At 47.5% G+C, this 17,343-nt stretch overlaps 1 protein-coding gene across 1 annotated transcript in view; it reads left to right on the top strand.

The window, feature by feature from the left end:
- The first annotated feature begins 3,399 nt into the window (after nt 1–3,399).
- The window catches only part of ETNK2 (ethanolamine kinase 2), a 226,391-nt gene continuing 212,447 nt past the window's right edge, over nt 3,400–17,343 (top strand). The window contains exon 1 of the mRNA XM_086923474.1: nt 3,400–3,912. Within this exon, the coding sequence (XP_086779600.1) occupies nt 3,763–3,912 (150 nt within the window). The 5' untranslated portion in view covers nt 3,400–3,762. The remainder of the gene's footprint in view (nt 3,913–17,343) is intronic.

The raw sequence follows: 17,343 nt of genomic DNA on the forward strand, positions 1-17,343 counted from the left end.
ATAAGTGTGGCAGGGTGTACTCAGACGTGAGTCCCTTGCTCACTTTGCCACTGGATTCAAGCAAGCCGGGCTGAAGAAGGGTGGAATTCCAGAAACCGGTCCTCGGAAGCTTGTTTCCGGTCCAGGGAAGACATGGCTTGGCAGTTCGGGCTACACTGTTCCCATGAGGCACAGGGTCAGACTGATTTACATATAGCCATATCTGAACTGGGGTGGCAAAGTGGGCTAAAGAACGGTGATGGATTAAACCCAGATCTCTTGACTGGGTGTGAGTGTCTGATTGATTCAGAGGCTCCGTCCATCACCAACCCCTTTTGTACCGCTTTTGGCCGCCATAAGTGTGGCAGGGTATACTCAGACGTGAGTCCCTTGCTCACTTTGCCACTGGATTCAAGCAAGCCGGGCTGAAGAAGGCTGGAATGCCAGAAACCGGTCCTCGGAAGCTTGTTTCCGGTCCAGGGAAGACATGGCTTGGCAGTTCGGGCTGCACTGTTCCCATGAGGCTCAGGGTCAGACTGATTTGCATATAGCCATGTCTGAACTGGGGTGGCAGAGTGGGCTAAAGAACGGTGATGGATTAAACCCAGATCTCTTGACTGTGTGTGAGTGTCTGATTGATTCAGAGGCTCCGTCCATCACCAACCCCTTTTGTACCGCTTTTGGCCGCCATAAGTGTGGCAGGGTATACTCAGACGTGCGTCCCTTGCTCACTTTGCCACTGGATTCAAGCAAGCCGGGCTGAAGAAGGCTGGAATGCCAGAAACCGGTCCTCTGAAGCTTGTTTCCGGTCCAGGGAAGACATGGCTTGGCAGTTCGGGCTGCACTGTTCCCATGAGGCACAGGGTCAGACTGATTTGCATATAGCCATGTCTGAACTGGGGTGGCAGAGTGGGCTAAAGAACGGTGATGGATTAAACCCAGATCTCTTGACTGGGTGTGAGTGTCTGATTGATTCAGAGGCTCCGTCCATCACCAACCCCTTTTGTACCGCTTTTGGCCCCCATAAGTGTGGCAGGGTGTACTCAGACGTGAGTCCCTTGCTCACTTTGCCACTGGATTCAAGCAAGCCGGGCTGAAGAAGGGTGGCATTCCAGAAACCGGTCCTCGGAAGCTTGTTTCCGGTCCAGGGAAGACATGGCTTGGCAGTTCGGGCTGCACTGTTCCCATGAGGCACAGGGTCAGACTGATTTACATATAGCCATGTCTGAACTGGGGTGGCAGAGTGGGCTAAAGAACGGTGATGGATTAAACCCAGATCTCTTGACTGGGTGTGAGTGTCTGATTGATTCAGAGGCTCCGCCCATCACCAACCCCTTTTGTACCACACTAAGGGTGTAGTCACCCTAAGGATAGAAGCCCATTGGCAAGTACATCGAGACCCCTATAAATGATAGAAATGTGTCATACAATTGCTCATAAACAGGCAGAAAATGTTCAACAGCAGTATGAAAGAATGAATATGTTTACATTGGAAGGAAAATAGTTGAGTTCCTTATGTCAATTGGCCCTCACCTTGAGTATTGATGACACTCGTAGTCAGTGTGAGTGAAATCCAATAAGGAGCCAGGTATACCCATCAACCAGTCCAGTAGGTAAAAGAGCAAAAATACAAAACATTGACCACCACTTGGAAAAGAGCAAATCCAATGGTGAAAACAGCACCTATTTCTGTAAGCTGGAAAGAGGGTGATTTTGGGAATCAAAAGTTTTGCTGGTGGCCTTTTTTTAATAAAATGCACACTCTTTTGTGCACAGTACTCTGCCCTCCATTTTCCATTTTTTTTAAATTGCAACATTTTGTGTCTCTGGGGCAAACCACAATCACTGTATTTCCTTAGATTTATTATTATTGTACCAAATTTAGAAATACTGCTTAATGTCACACAGATGTCATGTTAAAATCACTTTACAGTTGAAAAATATAAAACATTGCTTGGTTAATACCCCTAGCCCTATTTAGGACCTAGTCGTCTGGCCGTGGTAAAGCTGTTTTTTGTGATACTGCACCCGGAATCGCCACAAGCTCTGTTCTACAAAGAGCAGTTTTTGATGTCATTCTGATTTCTGGAATTCAATATGCGGAAGAATCCAGCACTATGCATCTTTTTGTCCTTTATGAGGTGTAGAACTAAGAAAAGTTGTTGCTTTTGCCCAGAATTTCTTCCAGAAATTACCTGATAAAAGCAAAGGGAACAAATGATAAACAGAATGTTGAACAATGCAAACATTCACCCCAGTCAAAAAGATCTGGGTTTAATCCATAATTCTTTTGCCCACCATGCCAACCCAGTTTGGACCCACCCATATGCAAATCAGTCTTGACCCTATTCCTCAGCCTGAACTGCCAAGCATGGTCCTCCCTGAACCGGAACCAAGCATCCTGGGACCGGTTTCGGTACATCACCCCTCATCAGCCAGGCTAGCGTGAATCCAGTGGCACAGTGAGCACGGGGACCACATCTGGGCATACCATTCCCACTAAGGGTAACAAAAGCAAAAGGAACAAATGATGAACAGAATGCTGAACAATGCAAAGATTCACCCTCAGTCACAAAGATCTGGGTTTAATCCATCATTCTTTTGCTCACCATGACACCCCAGTTTACCTAATGAAATTTATTTTTGAAAAAATGGCAGGTGTGATCATTTTCCCACACAGTTTGTGATGTGCTGAAAGGCTGAATTGTACCTGTCTAATTCACATACCCGCATTCCTCACACTGCCAGTAACCGCATCTCTATGCACGAAAGCTGCCCCTCAGTGGTCACCAAGCAGGGCATGAAAACTCTTTCTACATAGGGCCAAAACAAAAACTTCCCACTTCCAACCGCACCGTACACGTGTAGCTGACTATCTTGATGGGTATGCGCTTCAGAAACAATCTTGAAGGGTACGCGCTTCAGCACCCGCAGGGCGCAGTAAACCCTACACACGAATGCTGCAAAACACATGCAGGCTACACAATGATCTCTGCAAGCAAGTGCAATAACCCACTGAGCTATCACATCACCTCAAGTACACTCTTAAAAACAAAAGTGACGTGCATATTTGTATTTTCAACCCGTCACGAGATAACATAGATAAGGCGGCTGTAAAACGAGTTCTCTGGCGGTCAAGTTGAAGAGGGCAACGGCGCTTTCTCTCTCAATACTTTGATTTCACATAACTTTGCCAACTGTGCAAAACTGTTCATTCAGCGAAGAAATCTGCAAGCTTCTTTATTGGTGAAAAGTTTAAGAGAACAACAGTTGTCATTATTCAAAGATAACCTACGCTAAATACCTATAGGTAGACTAGAGGTAGCTATAAATCTATAAATGCACCTGCTCTGTTGCACGGTCCATTCCAGTGCAGATATTCATTCACAGGTTCAGTGCCCCTCCCTCTCTGGCAGCCATATACAGTGCGAGTGACGCGCTTCGATGGCTGGGGGCGAATGTAGGCGCGCTGGCGTGCTCCTGTGACAGGTGCGCTCCTCCCCGGGGGCTGGCTGACTGATAGTGAATGAGTTTGCTTGCAGCGTCTTCTTTCCTCACTCCGCCTTCCACACGCCACGCTCACACGCCCCCCACCTCCCACCAATCCCCCCTTCACCCTCCGGCTGGAGGACGGGTCGGCCTCGGTCTGAGTATAAGTTAACTGAACTCTGAGAAGAAAGCACTGGTCCGAGACCAAAGCAGGCACTGGATGCACAGGGAGTTATTGGGCACTGGGAGAGGGTGCCAGACTACAGGCGCTGGCTGCTTCGCGAGGAGTCGGACATGTCGGGCAGCGAGCTACCCCTCCCCGAAGGCTGCGTCGCCCCCCAGTGCTACAGCATCTCCGTGGACGAAGAGAACGTGCTCCCGGGGGCTCTGCAGCTTATCCGGGAGCTGAGGCCGGAGTGGGACCTGCAGCGAATACAGACCAAGGTATGGGAACCACCAGCATATATCAACCCCCACACACATTCCGCATTCGCCCTTGACGCATGCGCATATACAGATGACAAGATGCCGTGGAAAGGTTTGCTGGTGACACAGGCGGGTCGACTCCACCCTTCATCTTTCCGTGGTCGATACAATAATACTAGTACAGTACTTGCAGAAGCTATACAAAACCACACTCACTTCTTACATTTGGTGGCATTTACATTGCAGTCTGTGGTTATCTTTAATATCAAATAGTTGTTATTGACATTTTGGAAACGTGTCACAAAAAGCGAAAACAATGTACATATGTAACACAAAGTACATAAGTAACACAACAGCCTAATAGAAAGTGGTTAAAGTACTTTGTAAGAGAGGCAGACGGGTTTGGCGAAGACCTTAGTCGTTTTGTAATAATAGGATATCGAAATGTGTGTTAAGCCTTCCTGATACAATAAAGACAATGATAAAGACAGTGATATATTGAATAGCATGTATTTCAACACAATGGTTCGCACTTCGGGTGGGAGTGTCTCAGAACCCTTTGTGGTTATCTTTGATTTTCAAATGACACCGGGTGATGAGCACACAGTGGAGAAGCGTCTCCCTTCCAAATACCACAAAACGAGGCGCTGTCATAGTGTCCAACGTACAAAGTAGTCACTTTGTGAGACTGTCAGGGACTGAAAACCAGTGCTTGGTGACTACAAACATCACAACTGTACAGCAAGGCCGTACTGGCTTTTCAGCCACTTTGCACTTTCCCTATGAAAGTAGGGCAAGGGCTGCTTTCACGGAGGAGAGGGGGAGGGGGGGGGGGGTAAGGGGCGTTCCGCCAGGACTACAATCTGTGTCCCATGACTCCATTCTAGCATTGACCTCCTGCAGCGTGGGTCCAATTTCAACATTTTAGTCAGGGCTGACTGAGTATGGGTTTCAGCAGGGGTGGCTGGTGACATTTGAAAGTGTTGGGGCGTAAACTAATTTGCATATTGCACCACAGCGATCGAGCGCAGCGAGCGAGCCCGAACCACCTTGCATCCATCCATACATCATTCATGCATCCACCCATCAATCCACCCACCCACCCTGCATCCATACATCATTCCTTCATGCATCCACCCATCCATCCGTCATGCATCCACCCATCATGCATGCATGCATCCATACATCATTCATACATCCACCCATACATCCACCCACCCATCCTGCATCCATACATCCTTCATTCATGCACCCATCCACCCATCCTTCCACCCACCCACCCTGCATACATCATTCATCCATGCATCCACCCATCCATCCACCCACCCACCCTGCATACATCATTAATTCATGCATCCGCCCATCATGCATGCATGCATCCATACATCATTCATGCATCCACCCATCCATCCACCCAACCATCCTGCATCCATACGTCATTCATTCATGCACCCACCCATCCATCCATCCACCCATCCATCCATCATGCATCCACCCATCATGCATGCATCCATCCATACATCATTCATGCATCCACCCATCCATCCACCCACCCATCCTGCATCCATACATCATTCATTCATGCACCCACCCATCCATCCACCCATCCATCCATCATGCATCCACCCATCATGCATGCATCCATGCATCCATCAATACATCATTCATGCATCCATCCATCCATCCACCCATCCATCCATCATGCATCCACCCATCATGCATGGATCCACCCATCCGTCATCCATACATCATTCATTCATGCATCCACCCATCCACCCACCCATCCATCCTGCATCCATCATTCATGCATCCATCCACCCATCATGCATGCATCCATCCATGCACCCATCTACCCACCCATCCACCGAACAATCATTAATGCACCCACCCTGCATCCATCCATCATTCATGTATTTTTATGACCATATAAAAATAAATTATGGACTCTAACACGCCTTTAGGATCGATGTTGAAGAATGTGCCAGTTTACTTATTACATCACCCCTACCTTTTTATGCTGGAAACCTTCTACCGCCCATGTATTTGCCATCCTGTAAGCCCTAGGTATGTACTAAACAAATTCACATACAAACATACACCAACATGCATGCAATAATAAATGCATATATCATGCTATTCCGCCTCTACCGTTTGTTAACATTTTGAAATTTTATAACCTTAGTTCAAAGAGTACATTATATTTGTGGTGACAGTTGTTAACTCATTTTCTGGAAAATGTTTATAAAATGAAATCTGTTGAAGGCTGTTGTTGCAACTATCAAAAAAGAAATTCTGCGAATTTTTACATTTCCAAAACCCCATGCCGTGAAATAAACGGGTGACCTGGAATAGACACACACATTTCTGCAGCAGATGCTTTAACACACTGAACTATCTCAAGTCATTTGTGCAAGCTAGTTTACTGGAACACCGAAAAACACACACTCTTACCTTGCTGCCGGTCCCGCACACGTCACAGGCTCACAGCGCCCCTGGCCAACCCTGGCGCCAGGGGCACAGGTACCCTCTCGCCCGCAGCACGCCCATTAGGGCTCCCGATGGGCATGCGCAATGCCACCAAAACACAAGTGCGCATGCGTGGGCACGGGTAAAAATTCACCCTCCGTCCCCACGCATGCGTACTTGTGTTGCCGTCTGTACAATCATGTCAATGAATCAACATGACGCCCGCCCGGCGGTCTGACGTCATGTTGATTCATTGACATGATTGTCATGAGGGAGCTGCGGGCGGCGTCGGGCAGGGGGGCTACGCCCCCACGCCCCAATGGACGAACCGCGCCTGGGTTTCAGTCCGTCCTGCTGAGGTAGATGCGTAGTATCCCCATTGGCATCCTTCCCCACCCCTCCAACGTAACATGCATGCTAATAAATAAACACACAACACATTTCTTGTTTGGGTAAAGTTGACTGGACCGCCTGCCGCCTGATGAGCTAAGCAGCACTAGGCGAACCCCATCTGTGCTGTCCCTTCTGGTGATCCTCTTCCAGGATCACGTGACAAATGGTCCCTTATTACTCACACCCCTTTAAAGGTGGAGCGTCTCACAGCAAACCCCCAGTTGTTCAGCCCATAACCACCCGAAGGACTAACGGAGCGCCGACACGGGTTTCCAAAAACCTCCCATGAGGCTTGTAGGATTTGGCTCTGGCACCCCCTATGGTGCCGCGCAGAGGTACCCTTCTGTACCCGTCTGCTTCCAGATCGCCCTGTAACTCCGCCTGCAACAAAAAAAGACAACATTACAACATTCTCTGCCTCCAGCCTGCCATGAACCACGTCGGGTAAGCGGTAGGGTGGGAGACGGCACGTCAGGTGCGAAAGTGGGCGCCCAGATGGTGGGGGAGGCCTATATACTCCGTCCCAGTCCTAGCGCCCAGGAAGAAATGCTTCCTAGCACGCCGCGACGAGGCTGGGGGGACTCCTCCCTGCCCCTAAGGGGGGTGTGGCGTGCCCCGATGATACTAGAGGGCTGCCATCTTTAGTGGCCCCCTGCAGGGGCCTTGGTCAGCCACATTTCCTCAACAACCTTCAAGGTAAGATATCGAGTGAGATCCCCTCGCCATGAAAGGCAGCCCTGTGAAGGCGGCTTGTCATGGGCTGCATTGTGCCATGTGATTGGGTGCAGCAGCAGGGCCAGCCCTGAAAACGATTGACCGAGGCAGCGCTTTGGCCGAAGTTAGACATTTTGGTGTTTGTTGCAGGAGGTAGGAGATGGGCAGGGGGTTGATAAAGTGCTAACACTTCTGCTGAGGTACATTCAGGGCTGATTGCAAAGTCTTTAACGGGACACCATTGAGACCAAGTGGGATTGACGAGCTGCTGTTTGCACAACATTGAGTCGGGCAACCCTCGGTGTATTATGGGTGGAAGCTAGGAGAGGGCGTGTGTGCCCTGGCTGCGTGTCCGATGCAGTTGCTCCACTCGAGATTTTGATCGATACCTAATCACTATTGATCTAAAACCCCATTCTGATCAATTGAACCTTTATTGCCTGTCATTGAGGAAAGAAAGTGCACCTCTTACCCAGTTAGTTACACCCCAGAAAGAACTCCGCTCGGAAGAACCACAAACAACTTCTAACTTTCAAAGGTTTATTATAAAGTTAAAGTAAGCTGTAAGTACAGGCATCTCAAAATGAGATTCACTAGATACACCGGCCCAATTACATACATGTGCTCTCTGAAGACTCTCAGACGAGCAAAGAAAACTACAAGTACAAGTTCTAAAAATAACAAGGCCATTAGCATAGTCACATATTGAATTCTCTCCGTCATTTAATTCTGGAGTAAAAATACAGGTTAGGCTGTCCCTACCCTGCTCTAGATGGTATCCCTACTTAACAAGGTCTCAACCTATCAAAAGGTGTCAGCGGTGAATGACTTCCTAGAAAGATCACCCACTCTTAGTCTCTAGATGGAAACCTATAATCGCCAGTCATGACCCCTCTCTGCCTACCCATCCGCTCTCTAAAGGGTCCTCAGGCATCTGCTCTACCTCCACCCTGGGGTGCTGTCCCTAATACAAAACACAACAACATTGGAGACGCCCCTTGTGAGACGCCCCTCACGTGGTGTATCTTCTGGCTTTTTCCATGATGAGGCCTCGTGCGTTAGAGTTGACCTTGCTTAGCAGACTCTTCTCCGGCCCGCTGATACCCCCTAAAACATTCCGAAACCCTCCTACATGTCTGAACCGTCTTCTGAACAAGACTTTATTTATTTCGTTTTATAATTGGATCCCCCCTCTGTCTTGCAGACAGACATCTGCAGTCAAACCCCCATTTTCATAGACTTCTGACAAATCAGCAACATTTCTCTTCAAAGACCAATATGTGTAATGCAATGACTAAAACATTTCAGGCCTACAGCATTTCTCATAATGATTATACCATTCAAATCTTTTCTTTATCAATTAATAGCATGTTAATACTCTATTCTATGATTCGGTAAACACATCTATAAAATATAAACCTATTACATGCTTAACTACTAAATATCATTTAGTGCAACCCACATCATGAAAATGAAATACCTTTCCCAAACCCTTTCTTCTCAGGCCCTGAGGCCTACCACGTTCTACGTTTAACCACATTGCCATCTTTCATTTTAGCAGCTACATGACATGAGTTCAGGATTAATCACATCTAATAAAGTTATTCATGCATATATTTCTGCATTAGTTCCACTTCTACATAAATCTCTAAGCTAACCACACAATTCAGAATATAAATGAATATAATGTTGGCACTCATGGCATTTCTCTTCATGATAGTGCGTACTACATGTAAGTATGATGTACTACTACAATTCATTCAGTTTGCGCTCTCTCAGTTCCCCCCTTTGATGACCTCTCGGGGTCATCACCAACTTTTAAACTGCAGTGATAGCTAGTGTACCTCGTTTTCGCGTTTCCAGAGCCCTCAGACTCCTGTACTGATTATCTTGTATCGCAGCTAATCTCTCCAGCTGCTCTCTATGTGCCTTCTCCAACCTCCTTGCTCTATACCATTGGAATACCCTCACCAATCCCCATAACACGATCCCACAGATCAATATCATGATGATAGGTTTCAGTATACTCCATACAAAGCTCTTGCCTAATGAGGTGAGCCAACCTCCGGCTTTACTTATTCCATGGCCCACCTTTTCCCAAACATTTTCCCTACTCAGGTCTTCGATCTCCTTGTGAATATCAGTTATATTCTTAATAACTTTTTCAAGGGGTTTAGAATTGTCTGGAATGTAGGTACAACATTCCTGGACCTTCAAAGCCTTACAGACTCCGCCCTCTTTTGCTAGCAGGACGTCTAAGGCGAGACGGTTTTGAAGAACCATAGCCCTTATCGATTGCATCTCTCCTTCCACCAGCATTAGGAAATGAGCAGTGCTGGCAGACAACCTGTCTACGACTGTTGCCAGTCGTCTAATCTTGACATCATTAAGGATGAGTCCTAAGAGAGGAAATGCGGCTCCAAATACATCTCCAACCATTTCTGCATCTCCTAGGGCTCTTTTCCCTCGCAATGTTGCCTTGCCCTCGATGATCCCTATGTCTTGGGCATGATATATTTTGGGGAAAATAATTGCCAGATAACATGAGCCATACCAGTTGTCAGGCAATCTCACGTAAGCATTTTTCCCACAGACAAAATATACATTTGGAATCACTTGCATTCCCTTGAGGAAATCTTTAGTGTAGTATTCTAAATTAAAAGCATGTTCACAACTGACTTCTCCTACGTATACATTTTCATAATACGTTTTGGCTCTGTGAAGACATAACTTTCCTCTCTGCGCTTTATCCAAAGCTATTGGACCACTACTACCCTTCCTCTTGTGTGCTTTCTCTTCCTCGGTCCAATCTAATTTCCATTGTCCTGATTTTTTCAAAATCTTCTGCCTTCTGTATCTATCATCCACCTGCCCTATGAACTTCTTCTCGACTTCTGACACCTTACATGTCAGATTGTTTCTACGGGCATGTGAAGTATCCAAAGTAATCCAAGGAATGAAAAACTTAGCCAACCTGTCTTCACTCTTCCAGTAATCCCATTTATTCATTTGTTTATAATTTGGGACTTCTGGCAACACTGAGTCGTAATTGGAGAAATAGTATTCAAAACTATCTCTCCCATAAAATATACTAAGCAATAAGCTACATGTGATGCCATATGTCAGCGGGAGGTGATGATACCTAATGCCTTCATCTACAGACGCCGGCAACTGCATGCAGACGTAGCAGTCCTTAACCTCCATAGCATCCACGTATTCATATAAAAGTTTAGCATAAGCATTTGACCTAAAGTCTCCTTGGGACTCATCCACATGTAACCTGCGAGCTTCTGCAGCTAGTAACGCTTTCTCTTGAGTGTTTTCCCTTTTCCCACCAGCAACAGTGGGTGTAAGCGTTTCTACAGATTTCACATCAGTTATCTTTGTTTCCTCCTCACGTCCCTTTACATAGGAAACTGTTACCACTAAAACTATTAATATTATCACTCCTACTATTAGTGTGCCTATTATACATTTAGCTCTACGGTTCTGGGTGCCGGCCTCCATTTCGTCAGACAGTGTGGCTCTCTCTTATCTCTGCACAAAGTTCTCTTCTTCTCGTTCCTTTACAGTCTCTCTTTCTCCTGTCGTCCTTAGAACCACACAACTGGAAGCTGACAACCTTCTTCACAAAAGTCCTTTAAAAGTTCAATACAGACAACCCTAGCCCTTCTCCATCAACTCAAGGGAAGTCCCTAATATTCTCTGCTTCCTGGGCGCTAGGTAATCTTCTTTTTCTTCTCGCTTATTTACAAAGTCTTTTTAAGCATCTATGATAAGGTTTGTACCAGCAGCTTCAATAGCAAAGTTCAATATTTCCAAACGAAGAATGTGATCTTCATGATCTGTCATCTTTGTACCAAAATCGGGGAATTGCAATTCTGTGAAAAACATGTGCTTTAGCTTGCTGAGACGGGGAGGTCTGGGGAGCATGAAAGTTAGTGACCCTTCCTGTTCGATTCCGGGCACCAACAGTCTTATTTCTACTGTGACGATGGGCTCAGAAGTGGACACCACCACCGCTCGTATCCTCCCTGTTTTCTGTTCCGAAGACATTTGCCACCATATATGTCCACTCAGGGGTGGAGTACCTTCGACTAGGCACACGCACTCTTCTTGACCTTCTCAAGTCCGGTGCCTCAGCGCCCTGAGCACCTTCTTCTGGGTCTGAGTCTTCCGTTACCGGAGCAAGGGTTCTCTCTGGAGTGGACCTCAGGCCGGAGCTCCTTCTTTGCGGCCAATTCGCTTCTCCACATACCCTTCTACTCCTCCTTCTCCGGGTCCGTTCACGCTCCCTCTCAGACTGGTCAGTCTCCGATTCGGTCTCCCAGCTACTTTCTCCTTCAGTAGCGTCGTCTGTCTCGCTGTTATACTGACCGTCCTCAGCTTGGTCAGACTCGCTCCCTGCTTCTTCAGGCACCTCTACAGCTTGGCTAGCCCCCTCTATGGCTTCTCGGTCCACAGCTGGACGTCTATCCGAGAGAGGAGCTGTTTCTTCCAGAGGTGCTGGAACCCTCCGCGTATGTGACGCGTGGATCCAGTTGGGCAGGCCTCCCACCTTCACGGCGGTGTTCGTGATCAGGATGATCTGGTAGGGCCCACGCCAACGAACATCCAGGCAGCTTCTTCTCACGTGCTTTCGCACGAGGACCCAGTCCCCAGGGAGCAGGTCATGGCATACCTCCTGGCACGACGGAACTTCGGCAGCCTGCACCTGGAGGGACACAGAATGAATGGCGTCAGACAGCCCCTTACAATAGTCCAGGATCATATCATCTGTGATGTTTAACAATGCAGCAGTTGGTACAGATGGCAACCTCATTGCTCTCCCCATCAACACCTCATGTGGTGACAGCCCCGTTCTCCTATCTGGGGTACTACGAAGGCTCATAAGGACCAATGGTAAAGCATCAGGCCAACTTAGGGACGTTGATGAACACATCTTAGCAAGTCGAGCCTTTATGGTGCCGTTTATTTGCTCCACAATTCCTGAGGCTTCTGGTCGGTAACTGCAATGCAATTTCTGATCTATATTTAGAGCTGCACAAATCATCTTCACAAGCTCACTGTTGAAATGTGTTCCTCTATCTGATTCCAAAGAGGCCGGTACCCCGAAGCGCGGAATGAGTTCCCTAAGCAGTAACTTAGCCACTGTAAGGGTGTCACACCTACGTGTAGGGTATGCCTCAACCCATCTGGAGAATACGCAGACAACCACCAAGACATAACGGAGGCGGTTGCACCTTGGCAGTTCGATAAAATCCAACTGCATGCGGTTGAATGGACCTCCAGATCTCCCTATGTGACTCAGTGCAACTGGTGTTTTCTTCCCTACATTCAACTGCTGACAGGTCACACAACGTTGACACACTGCTTCAGCTGCCACTCTAAACTTAGGGTTGTACCAGGTCTGTCTAAATACTCTCAGCATAGCATCTCTTCCTAAATGTACAGGGCCATGTATCTGTCTTGCCATTGGGCTCACCATCTCATTGGGTAACACTGCTCTTCCATCTGCCGAGACCCAGAAGTGGGACTCACCCACCACACATCCTGCCTTTTCCCAGGTCTGTTTTTCAACCTCAGGTGCATTATCTTGCATGCATTTCAATTCGTCCCAAGTGTCGACAGTTTCTAATATCATAGCTAATTCAGTTCTTACATTTATTCCACCCACTTCCACCTCTGTGAAATTGTACCCTTGTTCTGCACAATACCGTGCGACTTCGTCGGCATATCTATTGCCCTGTGACACGAAGTCCATATTTCTGGTATGTGCGGTACACTTCACAACTGCGATACCTGCTGGACATTGCAAAGCTTCTAACAGTAGACGCACAAACTCTCCATTGCGAATAGGAGAGCCTGAAGACGTCAGGTAACCTCTCTGAGACCATAACTGCCCGTAATCATGAACTACGCCGAAACCATATTGGCTGTCGGTGTATATGGTGACTCGAATTTGATTGCTTGCCAAACAGGCACGGGTCAATGCAATAATCTCGGCTACCTGAGCGGAGTGTACTCCTTCCAGGCATCCAGCTTCCACAATTCCAGAAATTGTACAAACAGCATAAGCTGCTCTCAACTGCCCAACTTCGTCTCTTACACATGAGCCATCAACAAAGAAAATTTCATCAGGGTCAGTCAATGGCTCATCCACGATGTCGGGTCTCGGTTTGGTGCATAGTTCAGTCACATCGAGGCAATCATGGTCTGCACATTCATCATCGTCATCGATATCATTTGGGAGAGGCATCAAGGTAGCAGGATTCAAAACAGAGCATCTCTTGAGGGTCACGTTCTCCGCAGCAAGAATGATTTGCTCATAGCGCGTGAGCCTGCTATTAGTCAGATGCTGTGTTTTGGTCCTGGTCATTAACAGTTCAACAGAATGGGGCACATACACCTCTAACGGGTGCCCCATAACTATGTTCTCACACCTTTCTATGCTGACACCTGTTGCGGCAACGGATTTAAGACATCCGGGCAACGCTGCGGCTACTGGGTCTAAAGTAGCCGAGAAGTAAGCAACTGGTCTACGGGCACTCCCGTGGATTTGGACTAACACAGACAACGCACAACCCTCTCTCTCGCAACAGTAAAGCAAGAATGGTTTATCGTAATCAGGCATTCCCAGAGCAGGAGCACGACACAAGTCCTCTCTCAGCTGCAGGAACGCCATCAAACAGTCCTGGTCCCATGGTACCGGATCACTCACCTCCTTGTGCGTCAGTTTCTGCAAAGGTTTTGCTTTCAGTGAAAAGTTTGCAATCCACTGTCGGCAATAACCCACCATCCCTAGAAACATCCTGACTTCTCTCTGTGTCTTGGGCGCATTCATTTTCATGATCGCCTCTATTCTGTCTGGTGACACTTTTCGTTTACCCTTCTCTATTCTGTGCCCCAAGTACTGCACTTCTGTCAAACAGTACTGCAATTTTCCCGGGGACACCTTATGCCCATTTGCAGCTAGGTGATTTAGCAAAGCAATGGAATCCTCCCTGCACGCTTCCTCTGTCTCTGACGCCACAAGGAGGTCATCTATGTACTGGACCAGAACTGACTTCTGGGGCAGTACCAGACTTTCAAGATTCTTCTTCAATAACTGGTTAAAGATTGATGGGCTTTCTGTATACCCCTGAGGGATACGACACCATGTTAATACGCGATTTTCCAGCTTAAAAGCGAAAAGGAAATGGCTATCTTCATCCAATGGGATCGAGAAAAAAGCCTGGCAAAGGTCAATCACAGTGAACCACTCAGCTTGGACCGGTATCTGAAACAATATCACGGATGGATTCGGTACCACAGGGCAACATGAAACGACTATATTATTAATCTTTCGGAGGTCCTGCACTATTCGGAATTTCCCATTTGGTTTCTGCAAGCCCATAATCGGGGAGTTACATGGACTACCCACGATTTCCATCAATATTCCCTGCTTAATCATGGACTCGATCACAGGCTTAATGCCAGCAATCGTTTCTGGTGTCAATTTATATTGGGGTGTTCTTGGAAACTCGGCGTGTGGTTTCACTACTATTTTCACTGGGTCTACCCCTTTAACCAATCCTATGTCTTCCCCCGTGAAATCCCACACTTCCGGGGCTACTGTCTCTCTCAAATCCCAGGGGAGCTCATCTACAGTCAAAGTGGGATACAGCTCCACACATATCCTGGAATTTGCAACTTTGAAGTCTGCATCATCATCATTAGTCAATATCTCCACTCCTTGTGGAGTGCAGTATATGGTGCAATTTAATTTGCACAAAAGGTCTCTTCCCAACAGGCATACAGGACTGGAATCACAAACCACAAACTGGTGCTCATCGCTATACTTTCCTATTTTCACCTGCACTGGTTCAGTCAGTGGGCTGGTCATTCTCCTGTTAGCGACCCCTACCACTTGTATTGTCTCTCCTGACATGGGCAAGCCTGGGACTGCAGCTGATCTAATCGTGGACCTAGTGGCTCCTGTGTCCACTAGAAAGGTCGTGGGGCACCCTGCCACTTCTGCCTCTACGTAGGGTCCCCTTTGGTCCACATCTAAGGCTGCCCCGAGGGTACAGTCTTCTCTTTCTACTCTCTGTCCTGTTAGCGGATCGATATAATAGCATTCCTCTCCTCCTACAAACAGAGGCATCTGTCTATACGTCTTACCCATCGTCCCTACTCTGGGTGGCTGGGGGAACTGGGCTCGGGGAGGAGGCCCCCCCCCTTTGAGCACCTTTCCTTGGTATTGCGTTACCCCCCCCTTTGCACATTTTGGACCTCTTCTTCCTCTCCCTCCTGTTCTCCTATCTCGACATTGTATGGGCACTCGCGTTTCCAATGCCCCACCTCGTTACACTGGTGACACCGTGTCGTTTTCTTCAAGGTGGCTATGTCTATTCTGGGTCTAAAGGTGGAATTCTCCTCATTGCCCTTATTCTGGCCATACTGCTTCTTTCCGCCAGTCCCCATCCCTTGCGGCTGTTGTTGCTGTCCCCCCTTTCCGGCTGCCTGCATCTGCACCACCATCAATTTCTCTTTTAGCTTCTTTGCCTTAGAGTCTATCTCATCACAGCAGTATCTGGCATATCTCAGGATTTCATCTAAGGGTTTGTTTTGCCAACAAATCAAGTGTTGCTGAATCATTAAACTAATATCTGGTCTCAGGCCGAGGACAAACTTGGACACAAATTGCCCTATGTCCTTTGGATCCATTACATCCAACCCGCTATACTGTTTAAAAGCCTTCAGCAATCTCTCATAGTATTCGTGAACTGTCTCTTTGGGTTCCTGTCTGGTTCGATCTATTTTGACCCAATCTATGTCTTGCATTGGCACTTTCTCTTTCAGCCATGTCATCACTCTCTCGTATTTTGCCATCACAATCTCGGACGGCCCATTAGTTGTAGGATCTCTTTCTGGCTCCGTCGTGGGCCACTCAGCGCTAACCTTGCATGCTGTCCACAAGTCTCCTGGCACTACAATGTCAAACAGCGTATTCAGATCTATCCAGAGGACCTTTGAGATTTTTACGAACCTTTCAACTTGCTTATACCACTCCACTGGGTTCTCCCGCAATTTGGGAAAGGAGGTGGTAAAAGCAGCTAAATCTCCCCTACTCCATGGCACGTGCACATAGTTCCCATTTGCGACTTCACGCAAAGGGTATGCTTCCATTCCCTGCAATCCTCCTGATGCCATACCAAGCGTGCTTCTCCTGACGGTCCCTTTCTTGGACCACCTCTCTTCCCACTTATCTAATGTCCTCCATGTCCTTATTCCAGTGATCAGTTCCCTTATGTGCGTTTTCAATCCTATTGTCCTTCTCTCATCTAAGTCTCGATCTGAATAATGTAATCTGTGGTTACCCTGTAATGCTTTGGTCCTTGACAGATCCACCATATATTTGCCTGCTAGTTCGACTAACTTTTCATGAATTGTTCTCGCTTTCCGAGTGATGTCCTTTGCCATGAACAGTATTTCATCCTGCTCATACATTTCCAATCTTTCTAAAGGCAAGAGACCCTCCACCATGTCATCCAGGTCTGACCTTAAGCTGGCAACATCAAGTCTCTTGGCTTTTATCTCCGCTCTCAGTATATCCTTTGAAGGGGGTTCACCGGCCTCTCTGCCATCCCAACTCCGAGCCCTCCGCTTAGACTCCGGAGAGTTAAGGAGAGCCCTACCTTCCTCCCATCTCTCTAAATCCCACGCTCGGCCATCCTGCCTAGGGAGGTGATGAAACACAGGCCTGTTTCCCCCTATTCTATTTTGTCCATTTTCCTTTGCTCCCCTTCCTTCATGGCAAGATTCGCCATTGTTCTCTGTCCTGCCCTCATTTTCTCGAGTCCTAGTGTCACTCAGTATCTGGTATGATCCTTC

The sequence above is a fragment of the Lissotriton vulgaris genome, chromosome 5 (assembly GCF_964263255.1).
Source record: "Lissotriton vulgaris chromosome 5, aLisVul1.2, whole genome shotgun sequence".
NCBI classification, from domain to species: Eukaryota; Metazoa; Chordata; class Amphibia; order Caudata; family Salamandridae; genus Lissotriton; species Lissotriton vulgaris.